Here is a 22,081-nt window from a genome sequence, read left to right as displayed (position 1 = left end):
GTCACCCCACCCTGAATAAAACCCAGTCTCACAGAAAAGAAACACAGTTTGCAGCAGGGACATTACAAAAATAAAATAGGGCTTTGTTAGCTAGACAGCAGAGTGGTACTAATGGTATGGGTTCAACTCCAGCACTGGCTGGGGTTTCCATGAAGGGGACTCTCCTCAATCTTTTCCCTTGCTTGAGGTGCGGTGACGGTCATGTCTCTCTTTCTCTAACAAGAGAGAATAATTATGGTCGAGTGAGATTAAAAGAATTTTCCTTCACCAAAGGGCAGCAGTCAAGTCTTGCAGCCCTTAATTTCCAATTAAAATAAATCAATGTGGGCTGCTATTAACTAGATTACATTAATTTATACAATAAGAACTCTGATACAACTTCTTTGTTGGTAAAGTGTTAAATATTAATTGATAGCTGAAAGTGAAAACTATTGTAAATGTTATAATACCAATGTAGAGTTCTATTCTGGAAAAATAAATCAAACTTAACGCTACTGTAGGAATTTGCACTTAGTACTACGGAACTAGATCTTATTAGGAAAGTAGCTTAACATCAAGAAAGTAGTTCTGCCAATCAATCCAACACAATTGCATCACATGTCAACTTAGACAGGTTTTTGAAACAAGCAGAGTATTTTGATACGTGTGATGCTGCAATTTGAAAGATTACAAACCCAGGCAATATCAGCACTAATTTTCATGTAATGGAAATACTAGTTTAAGCAAAAAAAAAACAGAAAAACTCTGGTGCAAAATGGGCTAATGGCATAAGCCTTGTGGAAAGAGAAAATGATTGAACACGTATAAATGCTTCAAGGTTTCACAAAACACTGACAGGAGTAGAATATTACATTGTGAATGTCTATATACTTTATATTTTATTTACAAGCTCCAGAACTCAAAACACAAATTAAGCAGTTTATTCTAATAGTTGATTAACACACATTGATTTGCTCCGAGCATGTGATACTTCATCACAAGTGAAAAAATGTCAAAGTAACAGTTCTAGTTGTGTTTAGATTTCAAGCACATCCTTTAAAAGTTATTTCAAAGGATCTTAGTTTTTACAAACAGAGACACAAACCAATTGAGTGAGGAATGTCTGGAAATCACCTAAGCTTATAGATTCAATGTTGGCATCTTTTTGATTGGACACAAAATCCTGGACTTGGTCCCATCAGATACAAATATCACATCTGGGTCAGAGTTGTTGATTATTCAAGGCCATCTCCAAATCTAGGTTACAGTAGCTCAATTTCCACACTTGGGAAATAAGTAACACAATATTAACTCTCTTTTGTTGAAACCCTCTGCAGCAATGAAGAAATATCACCCCAGGAATCTTCCCAACCAGTTCGATGGGTGTGTGACTGAAAGAATTACACTCAAAAGGGCTACCACTAGATATTTTTCATAATATTTTAGAAGTACGGAGTAAGTTGAAAAGAAAGTCTGAAAGAAATTACGTAGAACTTGCCTACTGTCAGGGTTTCAGCATTTCAGCCTTGCTGTATTCAGATTTTTTTTTAAAACTTTCATGTGAAAACATGACCTAATTATCTTAGTCATGTACTTTGACATAGATAGGAAAGTGAAACTTGATGTTAAAATTTCTAGCGGAGCTCTTTAAGCTCAACGAGAGAATAAGGATTCTCATTTCCCTCCACCCCACACTGGCACTACAATAAAGTGAAATAACCCCAAACCTTTTGCTTTTATCTCAAGTTACATAACAGTGGGCTTCTAACACTCCAAGTGACTGTGTGCTGGTAGTGTTTTTATTCTGGGTACCAGCAGGTGATTGATGAGGCTGTCAAAACACTGTGGTAGATGAAAAACTTGGCTTTGGCTCAGTGCTATCAAAACTAATCTAAAATATTTATTCCATCTGCTCCGACACTTTAATCACAATTTCATCACGCTGCCAAGAATGCGGCTTGACAATAAACCATAAATTCACACAGGCAATTCCTTTTGTAAGCACTTTATTTCACTTACATTCTCATGCCTTGGAAATAAGGATCATGTAAAGTTTCAATTTTTAATTCAACAGAACATTTAGACATTCAACAGACTCTAAAGTATTGAAAAATCTTATTGCAATTAGAAGTTAAATTTTAATCCCAAGCTATGTACACGTTAACAGTGACTGCATTTTAAAAATAATTACAAAGCCCTTCAGGATGTTGGTGATAAGGATTTTACAGAAATGCTATCAGTTCTGACTCAGATAATTTGTAAATATTTGAAATCAGATGTATCTTGATGGAAAATTATATATAATCTCTTCTGTTGGCAGAATCAAAGAACATTTTTGAATCAGCAATGCAGACAAAATCCAGACTATCTGGAGGACGACATTATTTTAAGCGTTATATTTCTTTACACACCCTGATATACAGGTAGGTTTAAAAGATATTGACTGCCATGATCACACTCAACAGCCTTGGTCAGCATAGTGCACAGGTCAGTAACTGTGTAGTGAAGTCAGAAAGTCCTGAATTTTGCCAAGTCCTCTTCCATTCTCACATATTGTTCTTTCACCCATTCCACCGTTTTCACATGTTCCTCCTCCACCTCTGCACTTTTGCGGCGCTGTTCAATTACAAAGGCTTCCCATTCAGCCTTGCGCCTTTCTCTGATGGCTTGCAGCCGATCTTTCTGTAAACAGCAAGAAGAAAATGTGTTTTTGACCAGATGTAAACATCTCAGCCCTTCTAAAGATACAGGCCAGCAACTTTTACAAACACATTCTTTTTACCATTCTTCATTCAGGGAACAAAATTAGCCCCTTAATATTGGCCCTTGAATTGTTTATGTAAAACCTACTTTGTAGCAATCATTAACACAGCAGTCAGTTTAAGAGTCTTCTACGAAATAAATCTCACTCAAAAAGCCTGAGAGCTCAATGAAATCTAATCTCATTGAAAACAATTATTTTATCTGCACTTTGCAAAAATAGTGACAGGTCAGATTTTAAACTGGCCTCTGCAACTTAGTTCATTCTCTGCAACTCAACAAGTACCCATGATTTTAGCTCAGAAGTTAACAAATGTCAATGACAGAACCACAGAAAATTAAAGTCAATTTTCTAGCAGTTTCTTGTACTGCTGTAACTTTGTGGGAAATTACAGTATTGGATCAAGAAAACTCTGTAAAATACACCGTCATATTAATTTTCTGAAAATGCAGTTAAGTGTGCTATTTTGACAACAGTCATAACACTTCAAACTAATTCATTGGCTGTGAAATGCTTAGGGACATCCTCAGGATGTAAAAGGCATGTAAGTATATGCAACTCTTTCCTTCTGTCTGCCTTCCTGTCAATTCAGAAACACAGCTGTTAAAAGCAACGTTGCTTCAAAAGGTTAAGTAAGTTCAACTTAAAATCTACAGGAACAGTGAAACATAACCTGAATTGTTAATGCTACTTTTCACAAAGACCCTGTTTTAACTGATCTGTAAGGATTGCCTCTGTAATTCAGTTTTCCTCTTTCCTATACTTGTCTTTTCTATTTCTCACTGTGCTTATTTTTCTGTACTAATTCTCTGTAAATGTTCTAGTTTCCATCTGCTGCACAACTGTTTGTCAGAAGCACTGAGGGTTAAAATTCCACTGTGATGTGGTGTACGTGATTAGTAACTCATTCAAAACCAACAAAACAACTTACATTTATAAAACATCTTGAAAGGAAAGGAACATTTCAAGACGCTGCATGGAAGAAATGAAACAAAATATGACACTGAGACACACAAGTATTAGGTTAGATGACCAAAAACTTGGTCAAAAGGGTAAGTGATATCTTAAAGAGGAAAGCAAACTAGTAAGGCTGAGAGGTTTAGGGAGGCAATTCCAGAGTTCAGAGTCCAGGCAACTGAAAACACAGCCAGCCTGAGGGACTTGAAAATAAGAATGGAAATTTTATATATAAGACAAAAATCATACATGGTACTTGCATAGCTAAATGGACCAAGCCAGACTGAGAAAGTTTATTTTCTAGATAGGTTATGCAAAGCGAGGCATACTTTGAGGCACATTTTGTCAGATAAAGCTATGCCCATTATGAACTGGACTTAATGTTATCTTTGATTTCAGTGGTAGATGAGTCAATCAATTTTCTTCAACTAAAATAAGGACACAATATGCCTGGAAAAGTTGATGCACACCCCTCAGGCACAGTGGAGAAAATGTACAAGGAACGTCTTCCTTCCTCACAATAAGGCATTCTAATGGTGAATTATTAGTTTCAAGTTTCCACAGTAAACCACATTCATTTAGGTCAGTTTCTGCCATCTCAGGAGTGGACTATTGACTGTACAAAAACAGAAATTTGTGTGATTGCATAGGCCACTCACCATTTGCATCCAAAAGATATGGCTGGCCTGGTTACTGAGTATATCTAAATTGTAACATATCTTTACTTCTTGTAGAAGCTGATAGACTTGCTATGTCATTTTCAGCAATTTCTGATTTCTAGTAATTACCGTGTTGAAATATTAACTCTTGTATTCTCCACAGAAGCTGACTGGTTTAAGTGTTCTGTTTTCGTTTCAAATTTTTGGCTTCTGCAGTTCTTTTTTTATTTGCCATCTGTCAATGCAATTTTCCAGAAGCCAATGCAATCAAGTTAAACACGGGCAGTCACTCAGGCTCCAATGAATCAAGAGTCAAGGCAAAATAGCAGGGTCACCCAAACTTGCTGCTAATGCTAAGTGTTTGGTGAAAGTGAGATCTGTGTACTTAATGCAAGTTGCCAATCATGTAAAATTGGGAAAAACCTCTATAAATAATGTATCATAACTAAAATCTTCAACAGCAAAGATCAGGATTCTAAAAAAGTTGAAAATTTAACTGGACTTGTGCATAAAACTAACAATACTAAGGTACTTGCGTCTCTCATTTGCATAACAAAGCCCACCAACAAGAAACTCTTTTCACAAGCCATAGGCCAGAACTTAGGAAATCCACTCAAAATGTTACAAAAACAGAGAAAAACTGGTGAAAACTGGCAAGGAACAGTTTTCCCATATTTACTGTGTCAAAACCTGTTTCCCCCTAAATCCTCTCTGCTCTTTGATGAGCAATGAGTTTATTCCTTCATGATATGATTATTGCAGACATCAAAAAAATTTTTACCAAGTTTACTGTTACTCTAAATATTTCACTAATAAACTGTAATGTTTTAATCATACTTATGGGTCTATGTCTTCTCCATATAAATGGAAGACAAAGTTAGTGCCCTACCTGTATTTTGATACCATTTGGGTCAAAATCCTGGTATTCCCTCCCTAATGACATTGTGGGTTTACCTACAGGACTTGGCTGTAGCAGTTCAAGAAGGCAGATCACCATTACCTTTTCAATGGCAAGTAGGGACGGGCAATAAATGCTAGACCAGGCAACAATGCCTTTGTCCCTCAAGTGCATTTAGTAATATACATAAAAAAGGTTGTGTTAGGCAGTATATATAGCAGAGCAGAATACAAATAAAATTGGACACTGGCACTACCAGCAATGTGCCAAATCAAAATACAAATATCTCCTGATCCATTGTACTGTCTTGTATTCTGAATATCTTGCACATGCTGTGAACTGCTTTCAACTTAAAGACCTCTCTTCCTCAAAAGCCTCTCCCCACCTGAAACCTTTCTCCATGATATATTTAAACCACTTTCAAAGCAAGTGCATAAGTTTTACATACAAAATAAAACTTCAAACTTAGCAAACACTGATTTACTTTTAAAAATAATCAGCAAATGCTCAAGTTTGAAAATCACTTGCTAATGGTGTGCATGAGATACCCAGTTCATTAATCTTTTCACCACATGTCCATTAGGGAAAAGGATTTGGCCTAATTAGAGAGGGCATTGAACAAAATCAAGCTAGTGATACTGACAATACAAAGTGTTAGTGACATTCTCAGTAATTTGTTTGATTTTTTAATGGAATGTGGACTTTCCTTGGCTATTCCTTCAGATTGATTGGATTCCCAGTATATGCTCTTTGGAGCAGGAGGAATGATAAATTTTGATTTGCCTCAGTCAAGCTGAGTGCTTAAAATCATTCTTGCTGTGAGATTGTTCCACATGAGTAAACAAACCAAGTCTTCTTGGAATGGAAACTGGTTTGCCCATATATCAAAATTCCATTATAGCAATGTGATTCTTGGTGTGTGAACAATTTCTTCAGAGGATGATGCTCCATTTGTACCGCACTAATGCTGTTCAAACTGGATAATAAAAAGATGGTGGCGGCTCAGGAGACCTCAGTACTGGTTCATTCCTTCCAGGTTTCTTCCATATAACCAATAGAAAATGGGAAATGTGGTCTTTAGAGCAAGCTTGCAATTTTTATCACTCGGCTGAGTGCTCAGCTGCCCAGTAATTCACTTTGTCCACTGTGAGCCTACAGGGGCCTTTCTGGAGCAGCAGGGGAGATTCACTCCCAGAAATACTAACACTGCATTCAATAACTGTTCTAGAATCTATTCCAGTATACAGAAAACCTGCTGGCTTCAGTGAAGAGATAATAGGAACTGCAGATGCTGGAGAATCAGAGATAACAAGGTGGGGAGCTGGATGAACACAGCAGGCCAAGCAGCATCTTAGGAGCAGGAAAGCTGACGTTTTGGGTCTAGGCCGAAACGTCAGCTTTCCTGCTCCTAAGATGCTGCTTGGTCTGCTGTGTTCATCCAGCTCCACATCTTGTTATCTCAGCTTCAGTCAAGACTTCAGCCAAGAATGGCTCCTGCTCGTAAGTCACCAGAGGCCCTGAAAAATGTGCTGTGGTCAGATCCGTGAGCCATGGCCAAAGGTGAAATGAGAGATTTTGGTGGCAAGAGCAGAAGAATTAGAGCCTCAAGAGATAACGGCTATTTACAGGTTGAGAATCCATTAGGAAGGGGACTCATGACTTTTTAAAAAGTACACGTGGATGGCAATGGGGAATCCGCCTCATGTTAATTGTATACATTGACTTTCCTGCTGTAAAAATAAAGACATTTGCTCAAAGCTTCTCAGTTTTCACCGATTAGGATAATTCGCAAGAAAACAGAAAACCATACTATCTGAGCCGAGAGTACTGCTTGATCGGCAAGCAGTTATAGAGATCAAAGTCATACAACATGGAAACAGACCCTTCGGTCCGACCAGTCCATGCCGAACATAATTCCAAACTAAATTATTCCCACCTGCTCCTCGCACACCTCTCCCAATCATGTACTTATCCAAATGTCTTTTAAACATTGTAATTGTACATGCATCCACTATTTCGTCCGGAAGTTCACTCCACACGTGAACCACCCTATGTTAAAAATTTGCCTCATGTCTTTTTTATCTATTTTCTCACCTTAAAAATGTGCATCCAGTCTTGAAATCCTCCACCCCAAGGAAAAGACACCTACCATTAACTCTATCTATACCTCTCATTATTTTATAACTTTCCATCAGATTGCCTCTCAACCTCCCACACTCCAGTAGGAAAAAGTCCCAGCCTATCCAGCCTTTGTTCTAACTGAAACCTTCCATACCATATGAACACTCTCCAGCTTGATAATATCCTTCCTATAACTATAACTGGGCAACCAGAACTGGACACAATATTTTAGAACAGGACTCACCCATGTCCTGTACAACCTCATCATGACTTCCCAATGCCTATACTCAAAAGGACTGAGCAATGAAGGTAAGCATACCAAACTCTTTTTTTAACCACCCAATCTGTAGGTGACACAAATGTCGAAGAATTATGTACCAGCATCCCAGGTCCCTTTGTTCTACAATACCACCCAGGCCCTACCCTTAACTGTATGAGCCCTGTATATTAATTGTATTTCTTGCATTTATCCAAATTGAACTCCATCTGCCATTTTTCAACCCATTGACCCATTTGATCAAGATCCCACTGTAATTTTAGAAAACATTCTTCACGTTCTACTACAGTACCAATTTTGATGTCATTCACAAACTTATTAATCATGCCTTCTATATTCTCATCAAAATCATTTGTATAAATAACAAACAAAAGAGGTCCCAGAACTGATCCCTTTGGAACACAGCTGGTCACATGCCTTCTGTCCAAAAAGAACACTTTGCCATCTCTCCGTCTGCTGCTGTTAAGCCAATTATGTATCCGGTTGTCACTCTGAATTCCACGTGACCCAACTTTACTAATTAGTCTACTTTGCAGAACCTTGTCAAAGGCTTCACTAAAATCCAAATAAACGAAGTCTACTGCTCTACCACCAATCCTTTTGGTAACTTCCTCAAAAAATTCAATCAAGTTTGTGAGACATGAGTTTCGGGGCACAAAAGATTCAACTTAGAGAAGAAATTCCTCCTCACCTCTTAAATTGGCACTCCTTTATTCTGAGACCCGACCTTCTGGTCCTAGACACTTCCATGAAGGAAATCATCCTCACACCATTAACCCTGTAAAGCCCCTTAAGAATCCTACATGTTTCAATAAAATCAGGTTGCATTCTTCTAAATTCTAGTGAGTACAATTCCAAATGGTTTAGCCTTTGCTTATAAGACAATCTCTCCATGCTGGGAATCATCCTTTCTGAACTTTCCCCAATGAAGTGATATATTTCCTTAAATAAGGGGACCAAAACTGCTCATGGTACTCCAGATGTGGTCTCACCAGCACCTTGTAGTTGCTGCAAGAATTCCCTACTCTTATCCTTCAACCCTACTGAAATAAGGATTAACATTTCATTAGCTCTCCTGACTACATGCTGCACCTGTGTGCCAACTTTGTGTTTAATGCACATGCAGCACCAAATTGTTTTGAGCCGTGGCTTTCTGCAGTTTTTCTGAATTTAAATAATACTCTATTCTTTTGTCCTTACTTCCAAAATGTACAATTTCACATTTTCTCACATCATACTCCATTTGCCAACTTATCTCCTACTTATTTAACATATCACCATCTCTTAACTCGTGAATCCCTCTCACAGCCTGCCTTTCTACCCATTTCAATGACATCTCTGCAAATTTGGCTACAGTACATGAACTTCCCTCCTCCAAATCTTTAATGTAAATTCTAAACCACTGCGGTCCCAGCACTGATTTCTGTGGAACCCCTTACTGGTTGCAGTCGCCATGCTAAAAAAGAACCATTTAACTCCAAGTTGCTGTTTTCTGTCCATTAGCCAATTCTCTACCCACACTAATATGCTACCTCCAACCTACAGGCTCCTAGCCTATGATTTAACCTTTTCAGTGGCACCTTATTGAATGCCTTCTGGAAATACAAATTCAACACATCTACTGGTACCCCTCTAACCACTCTGGTTGAGACTTCCTCAAAATAATAAATTAGTCAGGTGTGATTTCCCAATCATGAGGTCATGCTGATGCTGCTTGATTAGATTATGATTTTCCAAATATTCTGTTATCAATTCTTTAATAATTGATTCCAATACTTTTTCAATAATAGATGTCATGCTAATTGGTCTGTAGTTGCCTGATTTTTGCCTCCTTCCATTTTTGCATCAGAAGGTCACATTAGCAATTTTCCAATCCTCGGATACTTCTCCAGAATCCTGAGATTTTTAGAAATGCATCCACTACCTCTGCAGCTATTTTTTTTTTAGGATCCTAGGATGCAAGACGTCAGGACGAGGGAATTTATCTGCCTTTAACGGCATTAGTTTGTTTAATTGACTAAGCTGACTGACAGTTGGCTGCCAGGTTTTGTTATGCCGTGTGTACAAGTATATACAGCATTCAGTAGATGCAACTGCACACGTGAGCCCAATGGAGAATCTTAAGTTGGTTGATACTGTAAGTCCTCACACAATCAGATTATACAGCCCAACTGGAGAATTACGTCCAATGTTGATAAAACTTCAGCACAGTGTCCAAGCCACACTGGTTGGGTACAGGCAATGTCTTGATTATTGCAAATGGCAGAAAGGAAATGTTGTTTGATTTGATCATCAGTAACCTGGCATCACACTAACACCGAAATTCATATACCACATCAGTAGTTTGAGGGACAGGCAGGATGTCTTTTTGCTCGTGTTGAGTTTCATTTGTGCTGTTACTGCGAAGTAGCGAAATAGCTTCACTTGGTATTCAAACTTCTGAGATACTTTAAACAAAAATAGAAAACGCTCGAAAGCTCAGTACGTCTGGCAGCATCAGTGGAGAGAGAAGCAGTTACTGTTTCAAGTCCTAAATGGCTCTTTTTAGAACATGAGATACCTTGCCCATCTAGAATAACTGGAGGTAATGTATCATCTACCATCAACATGCCATATTAATTTGAAAAGCTTCCACTGTAGGTTTGTAAAGTATTCCTTTTAAAAAGAGTTGCTCATGAGTTATTTCAAATGAATTTTTTTGTAGGTTTTCAAAATAGTATTGAAGAGTCAGACTGCCTGACTTTCTTTTGCAGCTACATTCCAGTCAATGCCTTGTCCGCCAGTACATTCAGGGACTTCCACAACTGTTGGGTGCTACATGGTCTGTAGCTCAACCTTAATCTGGAAATGATTTTATAATGTAAGCTGCATTTAATGCCAACATCACTGGTTAGATGGAGCACTGAGTGCGCATGTGCAAAACGTAGTGCTGCAGTAGGGAATTTGTTGTCAGTACAGTGTCTAATCCAATGCATCCTCAAGGGCTGAGCTGTAGTTCTCAGCTGGTCATAGTGTCTGTTCCGCAGACGTAGGAACTGCTTAAAAAAAAAGTCTTACTGATGTGATGTCATAGGTGCAACTGCACATGGATCAAGGCAGCCACTGGGAACACGTACTCCATTAAATTTAATTGGCTATGCTCCATTAAAGCTTTTGTTACATCATCATAAAATCCCTACAGTGTGGAAACGGGCCCTTCGGCCCAACAAGCCCATGTCGAACCTCAAAGCATCCCACCCAGGCTCATCCCCCGTCAACCCACCTAATCTACACATCCCAATGGGCAATTCAGCGTGGCCAATTCACCTAACCTGCGGGAGGAAACCCATGCAGACATGGGGAGAACGTGCAAACTCCACACAGACAATGCCTGAGGCTGGAATTGAACCTCAGTCCCTGATGCCATGAGGTAACCACTGAGCCACTGTGTCGCCCTAGTATTTGTATTTGTATTACAGTATTTTTTTAAGTGATTGTTCTTTATTTTATTTGTCTAGTAAATAATTGTACTTTCAAAAGAGTATTACCAGTCTCTTATTGACGGTGGTCATGGGTTAAAGGGTTATTTGTAATTCTTACTTTGTGTGTATAAGTCAAAAACAGACTAAACATTGACTTTGGGTATCTTACTTCATCAGCTGGTCGTAAGAAGCTCAACATTTTTTGTATTCATTGTCATACTGCTTCCTGAAATTGAAAATGGGAAACTCTTACAAGTAACCAAATAGAAAAGCACAGGCTGCAACCCTGGAGAAATTAGCCTAAGACCTACATTCAGGCAGGTCACCATCACGAAGACAATCACTGGGCTTTATTCAGAATGCAGATATAATTACGATAAGTCAGGAAAAGAAGAGTACATAACTGTGAAAATTAAGCACAGCCATCTTGCGAACTATATATGGAGTTCAACATCCTAATTCTGAAAAAACATTTGGATGTGGAAAGGATTTACTTTTGAATACATAAACAATACAACTAACCTGATCTGCTTCCTGCTCCCTCTGCTGGATCCTGTTGGTAATTTGCTTTGCCGCTTCCACTGGAAAGAAATCCCAAACTGTGAACAGTGAGCACTCAAGATAATAATAGGAGTGAGATCTGTATTAGAAAACTAAATCAGTCACTGAAAACTACACAATTTAAGATTGTGTGAACAGATCATGGAACTTGGCAGGACAGGTGGAGACAGCAGTAAATAAATCAGTGTACTCAGCTTTACTCATAAGCACACAGCTTAACTTGTACAAGACACCTGTTACATTTCTGCTGGAATACTGCATACAATTGTGGACACCACATTATAGGAAAGATGGGAATCTGTTGAAGAGTGTGTGCAGAGCCATTTTACTAGAATAATTCTAGGTATGAAAAACTTCAGCTACAAGGACTGATTTAATAAATTGAGACTGTTCTCCCTGGAGAGAGAAGGTCTTAATGAGGATTTCAAATCATGAGCAGGCTAGGCTGGGCAGATAGGATGAAGCTGTTTCTGCTTATAATAGAAAAGAGTGAGAGGGCATAGATTTAAAGTGATGCGCAAACATAGCAAGAATTAGGTGAGAAAAAATTTTTTCACAGAGCAAGTTGTTTGTTAGAATACACTCTTGGGAATGCGGTGATGCAGGTTTTATTGCAGCAGTCAAGAGGACATGGGGTTTTTCGTTTCGACAGTAATGATATGCAGGGATATGGGGAAAAGGCAAGAAATTGGCACTAGATTAAAGAGCTAATGCAGGCATTATAGGCTGAATGGGCCTTTTTCTGCATTGTAATAATTGTGATTATTTTGTACACTGATGTGCATCAATACATGCTCTATAACAGTTGCTGCAATTGTTCAGGAGTGAAAGCTGCCCTTTTCTAAAATCAGGGTATTTGTCTGGCAGAAAACTCTTTGCTCATTCACTGTAAAGAGCTTTCCATGACAGAGTGACACATTCCAAAGTCCAGGACTATGTCCTGAGGGATGCAATAAAGCTTGCAGCAGTTGCTACAAAACCAAACATTTCCGCCTGGCTTGTAATGGCCAACCTAACCTCCAGGTCACCACCCACTCCCCATCCCCTCCCCCTCCAACACGTCCATCCTTAGCCTCCTCCAGTTTCACAACAATGCAGAACACAAATCTGAACGACACCTTATTTTCCACCTGTGCACCCTATAGCCTGGAGAACTCAACATTTGAGTTCTCCAATTTCAAATAACTTTCTCACCCATTCCCTTGGTCCCTTCCCAGCCCTATCTCCTCCCTTCCCTTCCACCTTCTGACCCTCTTTTCCAGCCACCAACTGAATTCATCCCTGCTATCGGCCAACCAGGTCCTACCTACTACCAACATCCGCTAATCACCACCACTCAGTGTCCATCTATCACCAAGCCACTTCCACCCCTTCCCCACCGGCTTCACGTTACTGGCAGCTCTTCTGATCCCCACATCCAGTCCTGAAGAAGGGTAATACCCGAAATGTTGACTGATGCTGCATGGCCTGCTGTGTTCTTCCAGTCTCCTGTTTGTCTACCTTGGATTCTAGCAAGTGCAGTTTCTCTGTCTCACTGCCCTCAAACTTAAGGGCCTGCAATACGAAATTCCTTAGATTGCATGTACCAGATAGGGCAGGTCAAGCAGCATCTATGAATGTTAACATTTCGGGACAGGTGGCCCTCCCTCACTGGACCAGAAATGTTAACTGATTCCTTTTCACATGCTGCCAGACGTGCTGACCTTTCCCAGCAACTTCAGTTTTTGTTTCTGATTTACAGCATCTATAGTTCTTTTGGTTTTTAAGGTTCAAATCGACTAATTCTTAAAACTTTGTTTATGGAATGCAGATATTGTTGGCAGGATCAGCATTTATTGCCCATTCCCAATAAATGTGAATGTATATTGTAAATATAACTTGCAATCATACATGCAGGAGGCACTGAAAGGTGGCACATACCATTGAAATAAATGGATCAGTATGGTAAATTATGTAAAACGTGAGCTGTCATACAATTCACATTTACAAATTTTATGAATAAAGTATAATTTATAAAAAAGATTGAAATATTTATATGCCACTTAATCACAGCCCATTCTTCTGACATTTACACATTGTTTAGAAATGGAGCCCTGGGCTACAAACACGTGAATACAAATGTCTATTGCATTTGCCCTCCCTCCAGTCTTGAAATGGAAAGAAAAGTTGTATCAGTTGTGATCCATTCATAACAGACAGTAGCATATCAGCTCATGCCTCATCATAAAGTAATCCAACTGGTCTGATTCCTCCACCTTTGTTCAGCAGGCCTGCAAACCATTTCTCGTCAGTTTATTTAATTCCCTTCCAAAAGCCCTGATCAAACCTGTCTTCACCACACTCTCAGGCAGTACATTCCAGACCTTAATCATACACTATGCATATTACTATATATTTTTATTGCTGCTCATCTTAAACCTATGTCTTCTTGCTCCTGACCTTCCATCATTGGGAAGAAACTGTTCCCATCGACTCTATTTAGATTCCTCAATGCTGGCTGGCTAGCATTTATTGCCTGCCCCTAGATGCCCTTGTGAAAGTCGTGCTGAGCTGCCTTCATGAAACATCCCTGCGCTATAGGTTGACCCACAGTGCTATTAGGGAGGGAGTTCTAGGAGGCTGACCCAGTGACAATGAAGGAACGATGGTCAATTTCTAAATCAGGATGCTGAGTGGTTTGGAGAGAAAATTGCAGGTGATGGTGTTCCCATGTATCTGCTGCTCTCGTCCTTCTAAATGGAAATGTGGGTTTGGAAGGTATTGACTAAGGATCTTTGGTCAATTTCTGCAGTGCATCTTGTAGATAATACACACTGCTGCTACTGAGCATCAGTAGTGGAGAGAGTGGATGTAGTGCCAATCAAGCAGGCTGCTTTGTCCTGGATGGTGTATTCTTGATAATCTTTGATAATCAATTCTTGAGTATTGTTGGAACTGCACATATCCAGGCAAGTGTGGAGTATTCCATCACACTGCTGACTTGTGCTTTGTAGATGATGGACAGGCTTTGGGGATTCAGGAGATGAGTTACTCGCCACATTATTCTTAAGCTCTGAACTACTTGCGTAGTCACTCTGTTCACGTGACAAATCCAGTTGAGTTTCTGGTCAATAGTAACCCCCAGGATATTGATAGGGAGGGATTCAGTGATGGTAACACCATTGAATATCAAGGGGCAATGTTTTGATGGTCACTAATTGGAGATAGTCATTGTCCGGCATTTGTGTGGAGTGACTGTTACTTGCCACTTGTCAGCTCTAGCCTGGTTATCACCCAGATCTTTTTGAATTTGAACATGGATTGATTCTGTATCTGAGGGTTCACAAATGGTGCTGAATATTGATCAATCATCAGCAAACATCCCGCTTCTGACATTTTTATTGGAGGGAAAGTCACTGATGAAGCAGCTGAAGATGGTCAAGCCTAAGAACTCAACTGCTGGAGGAACTCCTGCAGAGATATCCTGGAGCTGAGATGACTCACCTCCAACAACCAGAACCATCTCTCTACATCGGGTATGACTCCAACTAAATGGTGTGGCCCCTGATATCCGATGATTCCAGTTTTGTTAAGGCTTCTTAACATCGCATTCAAATCAAATGTGGCCTTGATGTCAAGGGCTGTCACTCTCACCTCACCTCCAGAATTCAGCTCTTTTGTCCATGTTTAGACCAAGGCTGTAATGAGGGCAGCAGCTGGGTGGCCTTGCTGGAATCCAAACTGGACAACACCGAGCAGGCGCTGCTTGATAGCGCTGTTGACGACCACTTCCATCACTTTACTGATGAATCAGAGCAAACAAATGGGGCAGTAATTGGCCATGTTGAATCTGTCCTGCTTTTTGTACACAGGACATAGCTAGGCAATTTTCCACATTGTCAGGTAGATGCCAGTGTTGTAACTACAGCTTGGCCTAGGGGAACAGAAGTCTTCAGTACTAATAGCTGGCATGTTGTCAGGGCCATAGCCTTTGCACCATCGGTGCCTCCAAGAGTTTCTTAATATCATGGGAAGTGACTCAAATTGGCTAAATACTGGTTTCCGTGATGCCGGGGATCACTGAAAATGGTGAAGAGACCAAGATGGATCACCCACACAGCACTTCTGATTGAAGATTGCTGAGAATATTTATTTTTCGCACTTTGACTGACCACCTCCATCAAATCTGCTCTCCATTTTTACTTCTTTGGCAGTATCAAGCTATCCATACCAACACATCCCCATCCCTGTCCAGATTGCTCCTAGGAAAACACCCAAACTCAGAGACTCCACCTTGACAGGTGGCATAACCTATTAACCAATTACAGATTGGAGACTGCAATAACAGCACTGAGTCGCCCATTCCAAACAGTCAGCCAATGTGGAATATACTTCTCTTCAATTCACATCATCAACAGAGATGTTCAAGTAGAGATGAGGGGATAAGGAAAGAAGGGGGCAATTCTTATCGAACACAAGGGAGATTCGGTGGAGCTATTCGATTCTGTGCAGCCATTCAGCACAGCTAAAAGTGTAAATTTGCAGATCCAATTTACTGCAGTCTGTCAGTAGAATGGAAGTACTCGAAAAATGTCCACGAAACAAATTCTCCGGTAACATTCTGCATATTTCTGAGCAATGTTCTCATGTAATTCTCAACAAAGAAAAACAAATGTTCCCTTTAAGATTGTAAAGTAGCCACACATATTAACAGTAACATTTGCTACACTATGGTTTGTTCTGGATCACTGCATGTCCACGTATTCAGAGGCTACTAGCCTTTGCCAGTAAAGGAGGATTTTTTTTTAAGTTGTAGGCTGTTTGAAAAACGCTAGCACAGATGGGAACTATGAAACAGTGTCTAAATGCACATTGTTGCTAAGAAGAATGTGTTCCAGACTCTCGCCTAGACCTGAAGTTTTGCAAAGAATTCACGCTAAATATCAGCCACAAAGAAAAGGAAAAAAGTCACGATTGAAACAAGATGAAACAAGCAGTTGAAGCTTTTCATCTTGCACTTATATTGACTGACACAACAATGTCAAATTTTAAAGGGAGCACCAATTTACTGCTCAGGAAAAACTGGTGATTGGTTGAGTTGTTTCTTGGAAAATGTATATTCTTTCTGAGCATTTAAGAAAATTTTTAGAAAAGCATAATGCCTGGACATGTTCTTTTTGCCTACAGAGTACAGGTGCCTGAATATGACCATATGTAGCTTTGAGCAAGTGCAAGTGAGCCACATTAAAGATTATTCAGCAAGTATCTAATTGCAGAGTAACATCTAATAATTGCCATTACATTCCGAGTTTTGCAGGCACACGACAGTTGAGTATGGTCAGTACTCCAAAAAGCTAAGGGAACATGCTGTTTGTCATGATCTGCCATCATTGGGATGCACTGCCTATGTACCTGGCATGACATCAACACTGAAATTTCCATGTTAGAATTACACTTTCATTATTGAAGCTAACACAAAGTTCAACAATTTCTCCATTACATTCACTCCCCCTACAAACACAAAAACAGAAAGAACTGTGGATGCTGTAAATCAGGAACAAAAACAAAGTTGCTGGAAAAGCCCAGCAGGTCTGGCAGCATCTGTAAAGGAAAATACAGAGTTAATGTTTTGGGTCCGGTGACCCTTCCTCCCCCTACGAAAACACTGCTGAAGCTGTAATTCATAAACTAGAAAAGAAAAACCAAATCAGCACAGTGAGCTCACACCGGCTCTCTAAAAGCTGTCAAATCAGTCCCATAGTAAATACTTTCCCCTCATAATCCCATGCCTTGTGTTCTTTCTCCATAGTCCTTAAAATTCTTTTATAAGAACGTATCCAGTTGCCTTGTGAAGCTAATTGTACCATCTGCTTCCACCACACCACCACGTAAAGCATTCCAGGCTATTAAAACTTACTGCATTAGAAAAAAAATTCCCTTCATCAGCAAGCATACCTCCATCCACCTACAGTTCTTTGCCCAATTAAGTCAAACATTTGCTCTTATGTCTCTGGAAACTGTTCTTAGTTTTTCTAGAAACAATGTTGAAGTTATAAAATACATAGTAAACTCACATTTAGCAAGAACACTTGGAAGATTGCTGTTCATTGATTCACAAGTTTGAGGAAGGACCCGGTCATTGAGCTCGATGATCAGATTGTTCACACCTGCCAATCCTCTTTGTTCTCGAAATCCACGCTTCTCCTTTCAAGGTAAATAAAAAAAAAGATGTCAGCCATTGACATTTCATATTTTTATCAGTTCTAAACAGCAAGCAATATTCTGCATGATGTTAATATTATATAGATAAGCTACAACGATATTGGAATTCACAGCACTATCAGAAAGGAATATCGAGTAAAACCATTAGGTTTAAAAAAAAGAGGTTTCACAAATGAAAAGAAAGGTACAGCAATGTCACATTTACAAATGATCAAACAGATTGTGGCCATTCTTCTCGAATAACAGTGAATGTTATTCCAGTGACAGAAGGGTGGGCAACCTGAGAACACAGATAGAAGTTGGCTGGCTTGAGTCTGAAGTAACATAATGGAATTGATCCTTCTTAAAAATGCAGATAGGAATTTATACTACACATGCTGAATGGGCAGTGATATCAATTCAATAGTAGTACATGTAAGAGCATTTGATAAATACTTGAAAGCAAAAAAATTACACAGGAATTCTGAAAAGGTGGGGGGGGGGGGTGTAAGTTTAATTAATTAATTAACTGTTTCAAAAGGCTGGTATAAGTATTTTATGGCCTCCCAGTATGCTTTGCAATTCTATGTTTAATATTTGTTCCCATGCTTTCATTTAGAAAAACAAATCTATTCCAGGATTAAGCGCTCTCAGTTTTAGGCTCTTACCCATGATAAATACAAAATTAATTTTGTATTAAGATGACAAAAAAAAATTTTTGTTATTGTTCCTTTTCCTCCAAATACCATGCCATTGCTTCCAAAAAACATTCCTACCATGGTCACCAAATAACTCACTGGTACCATGTCAAAGTTGTTTTTTTTTGAAATGGAGGAATATGTGCAAATGGCCACTGCTGGAAGGCTGTTCCACCACTGACAGCATTGCAAATATGACAAACTATCCAAAAGATATCATCGTTGACACAATTCCCAAAGGAAAGCATGAGAATAATTTGGGAACACAAACCACAACTGCCTTTGCACTTCCCTATCTCAGCAGGGTTGATATCCTTCCAACTATCCATTTGAAATCACCACAGGCCCTGAATTGGAACCTGGTACATGCAGTCTGTAGGGTTGAGTACATTAAATAATACAATGGGTAGTGGATTGGAGCAGAGAAGTTTCTGTGATACAGTCCCAACTCTTTAAATTTAAGTGGTTACTAATTATAAGGAACCAAGACAGTGCTCCCTGTTTTATGCTGATCACGGTGTTCAAACTGTTTTTACACATGATTAGTCATCCAGAGGCATCAGCCTAATACTTTTGGGGCATGGGTTGAAATCCCAGCTGGTAGAATGTAATATCAATTAAGAAATATAAAGCAAATTCAGTCTTGGAGACTGTAAGAATCTCAATTATTGGAAAAACTCATCTATTTCACTAATGGCTTTTAGAGAGGATATCTGCTGCCCTTACCTGGTTTGGCAAAAATACAATTCTAGACTCTCTGTAATGTGGATGATTTGTCATCTGAAATTGTCTTGGGAGCTACTTGGTTCAAGGATAATTAGGGATGGACAACAAGTGTTAGCCCTTCCAGCATGCCCTCATCACATGACAGAATAAAGAAAACAAAAAGCTGCCTTAGTGCAAAAATTCCTTAATTAACCCTTCTACATTCATGCCCCAAATAATACAAAACGCAAGAGAGAACCAGCTCGAATCAATTTTGCGCCATTACGCAAAGGTTAAAATGCTACAGAAATTCACTTCTCTAAACAATTATGAACCCAAGTGGCTTACCCTGCAATGCATTACTCCAGAAATAGATAACATCCTTAAAACCAAAGATGCTTTCCATAAGGGACAGCAGTATCTAAGAGCAAATTCCAAAACTCACTGCCTATGTTAAGGGATTCCAAATTAATCAGAAGACAGGCACCATGCCATAGGACCTCTCAGCAGTGATACAGCAGAGACTCAGCACTGAAAAGGAGGATGGTGGAGGTGAACCACCCAAACCAGAATACCTCATTGGGGCAACAGTAGTATTTGAATGCATGTCAAATGCCACATGCTTTGCCTTTTGTTCTATAGCACCTTTGATCTTCAATTTTCCTTCCACTTGCCTCTCAAACCTTGTTTCGACAGCATAGCATGCAACGTATTGCCACCTCTCCAGTTCCAAACCAGACAGTCTTATTTGCCATGAAACAGTGACTGTTTCTCCCTCCAGCTCTACTGAGTTTTTCCAACATTTTACTTTCTTTAACTTCAACAACAGCATTTTTCTTTTACGTACTGTCTGCAGGTTAACATCAAGTGAATTTTTTTTAGAAGTAACAAAGACAGAAGAGCATAAACACAGCAAAAGAAAAATTACCTGTAGGGTGAGGAAATAGTGCCAGAGAAGTTCATTCTAGTTTGTGCACATTGTTCACTTAATATTCAATGGGTATACTGACCTCAAACTCTTTGATGAAATAGCGAATGTCTGCCTGGATGATGGGTCTATGATCAAATAGCCTGGAGTGAATCTCACTCAAATCTGCAAGAGCAATGAAAATTTGTGTAAATTTAGACTAGTCACTCATAACGAAACAAGATGAGGGAAGAAGTGAGGGTGAGAGACAGAAGAAAAGCAATAGGTGGGAAAAAGAAAGTGGAAAATAGTCAAAGACATGGGTCAAAGCCTGAAATGTCAGCTTTCCTGCTCCTCTGATGCTGCTTGGCCTGCTGTGTTCATCCAGCTTTACACCTTGTCATCTCAGATTCTCCGAAGACATGATTGATGTTGTTGTGTCAGATGGCTCAGAACTAACTTCCCTAAATCCTGCACCTGATACACTCAATAACAAAGACATTCTCACTAGACCATCAACGACCTATCCCCTATGTCCCCAGTCCCTTATGGATCCTCCTCTCTCTGGGCACTTATTGAGCATCACTTCCCTCAGGCCATCCCTCCACTCCATTTCCTCACAGACGCATTATCTCATACTCCCCTGGACCTTCACGAACGGCACTTGTCCTCTGCTGTTGGGACAGACAACTTCCACTCCACCCTTCGTCCCTCCATGAATCCTCACCGATTTACCCCCCTCCCCACCGTCTCCCCTCCTCACCAATTTACCCCCCTCCTCACCGATTTACCCCCCTCCCCAGTGTCCCCCCCTCCTCACCGATTTACCCCCTCCCCATTGTCCCCCCTCCTCACCGATTTACCCCCTCCCCATCGTCTCCCCTCCTCACCGATTTACCCCCTCCCCATTGTCTCCCCTCCTCACCGATTTACCCCCCTCCCCAGTGTCCCCCCTCCTCACCGATTTACCCCCCTCCTCACCGATTTACCCCCCTCCCCACCGATTTACACCCCTCCCCACTGTCTCCCCCTCCTCACCGATTTACCCCCCTCCTCACCGATTTACCCCCCTCCCCACTGTCTCCCCCTCCTCACCGATTTACCCCCCTCCCCACTGTCTCCCCCTCCTCACCGATTTAACCCCCTCCCCAGTGTCTCCCCTCCTCACCGATTTACCCCCCTCCCCAGTGTCCCCCCCTTCACCGATTTACCCCCCTCCCTTATGTGCCCCCCCTTCTCGCCGATTTAGCCCCTTAACCCCCAACTGAACTCTGACCTCTCCTCGCGCGTTCCATGGCCGCCTCCTCCGGCCCCGCTGCTCCTCTGGCCGGAACCACCAGCACAGCCGCGGGAGAGCGTTCAACGCCGTCACCGGCGGAACCTCGCTCAACGCTAATACACTCTTGAGTACAAGTGAAACAAAGCAAAACAAAAACAGGCTCAAAAATCAGAACAAGTGAACCGAGCTCCCGTTCACTGAAACATTTCAAACGGTCCACTACACATCAATTCCCACCGCCCCCCTCCGGACACGTGCAGCAATAGTTTCCTCCAATGTTGACTGGTGGAGAACGTGGTCAGAAGACGATTGTCGATTGGTAGCTCGCCAGTTGCAAATAGGAGCTTTGTGATTGGCAGATGGTAGATGCCCGTCCTGCAGTAACTGGGAGCTGCCGACAGGGGGCGATGATGTGGCGGTGCTGGTGTTGTATTGGACAAGGTCAGAAACCATCAGACACCAGGTTACAGTCCGACAGGTTTGTTTGAAGTCACAAGCTCTCAAGGCACTGCTCCTTTGCCATGTGAAGTGGACAGAAGTGTGTTTATAGGCAGAGAGACCATTGCAAGAAATTTCGAGGTAATTAAGGGTGTCAAACAATTGTACAAATGCTGTGAGCAGCTTCACAGAAAGTTCTT

At 40.5% G+C, this 22,081-nt stretch overlaps 1 protein-coding gene across 3 annotated transcripts; it reads right to left on the bottom strand.

Moving 5' to 3' along the window:
* Positions 1 to 1,968: 1,968 nt before the first annotated feature.
* bloc1s5 (biogenesis of lysosomal organelles complex-1, subunit 5, muted) lies at positions 1,969 to 21,731 on the bottom strand. Of its 3 annotated transcripts, none has more exons than XM_048530131.2 (5): positions 21,441 to 21,731; positions 20,268 to 20,350; positions 17,728 to 17,857; positions 11,636 to 11,712; positions 1,969 to 2,661 (listed from the first exon to the last, which is right to left on the bottom strand). In XM_048530131.2, exons 1-5 carry the CDS (start codon positions 21,457 to 21,459, stop codon positions 2,488 to 2,490), a joined length of 483 nt encoding a protein of 160 aa, XP_048386088.1. In that variant the 5' UTR covers positions 21,460 to 21,731; the 3' UTR covers positions 1,969 to 2,487. The 3 variants fall into 3 exon arrangements, with proteins under 3 accessions (XP_048386088.1, XP_048386090.1, XP_048386091.1); XM_048530133.1 differs by having other exon boundaries at positions 11,636 to 11,694; XM_048530134.2 differs by having other exon boundaries at positions 2,481 to 2,661; positions 11,636 to 11,753.
* Between the last annotated feature and the right edge of the window lie 350 nt (positions 21,732 to 22,081).

The sequence above is a fragment of the Stegostoma tigrinum genome, chromosome 5 (assembly GCF_030684315.1).
Source record: "Stegostoma tigrinum isolate sSteTig4 chromosome 5, sSteTig4.hap1, whole genome shotgun sequence".
Classification (NCBI taxonomy): domain Eukaryota; kingdom Metazoa; phylum Chordata; class Chondrichthyes; order Orectolobiformes; family Stegostomatidae; genus Stegostoma; species Stegostoma tigrinum.
The sequence above is the reverse complement of the archived record's forward strand: the minus strand, read 5'-3'. Positions and strand labels throughout refer to the sequence as shown.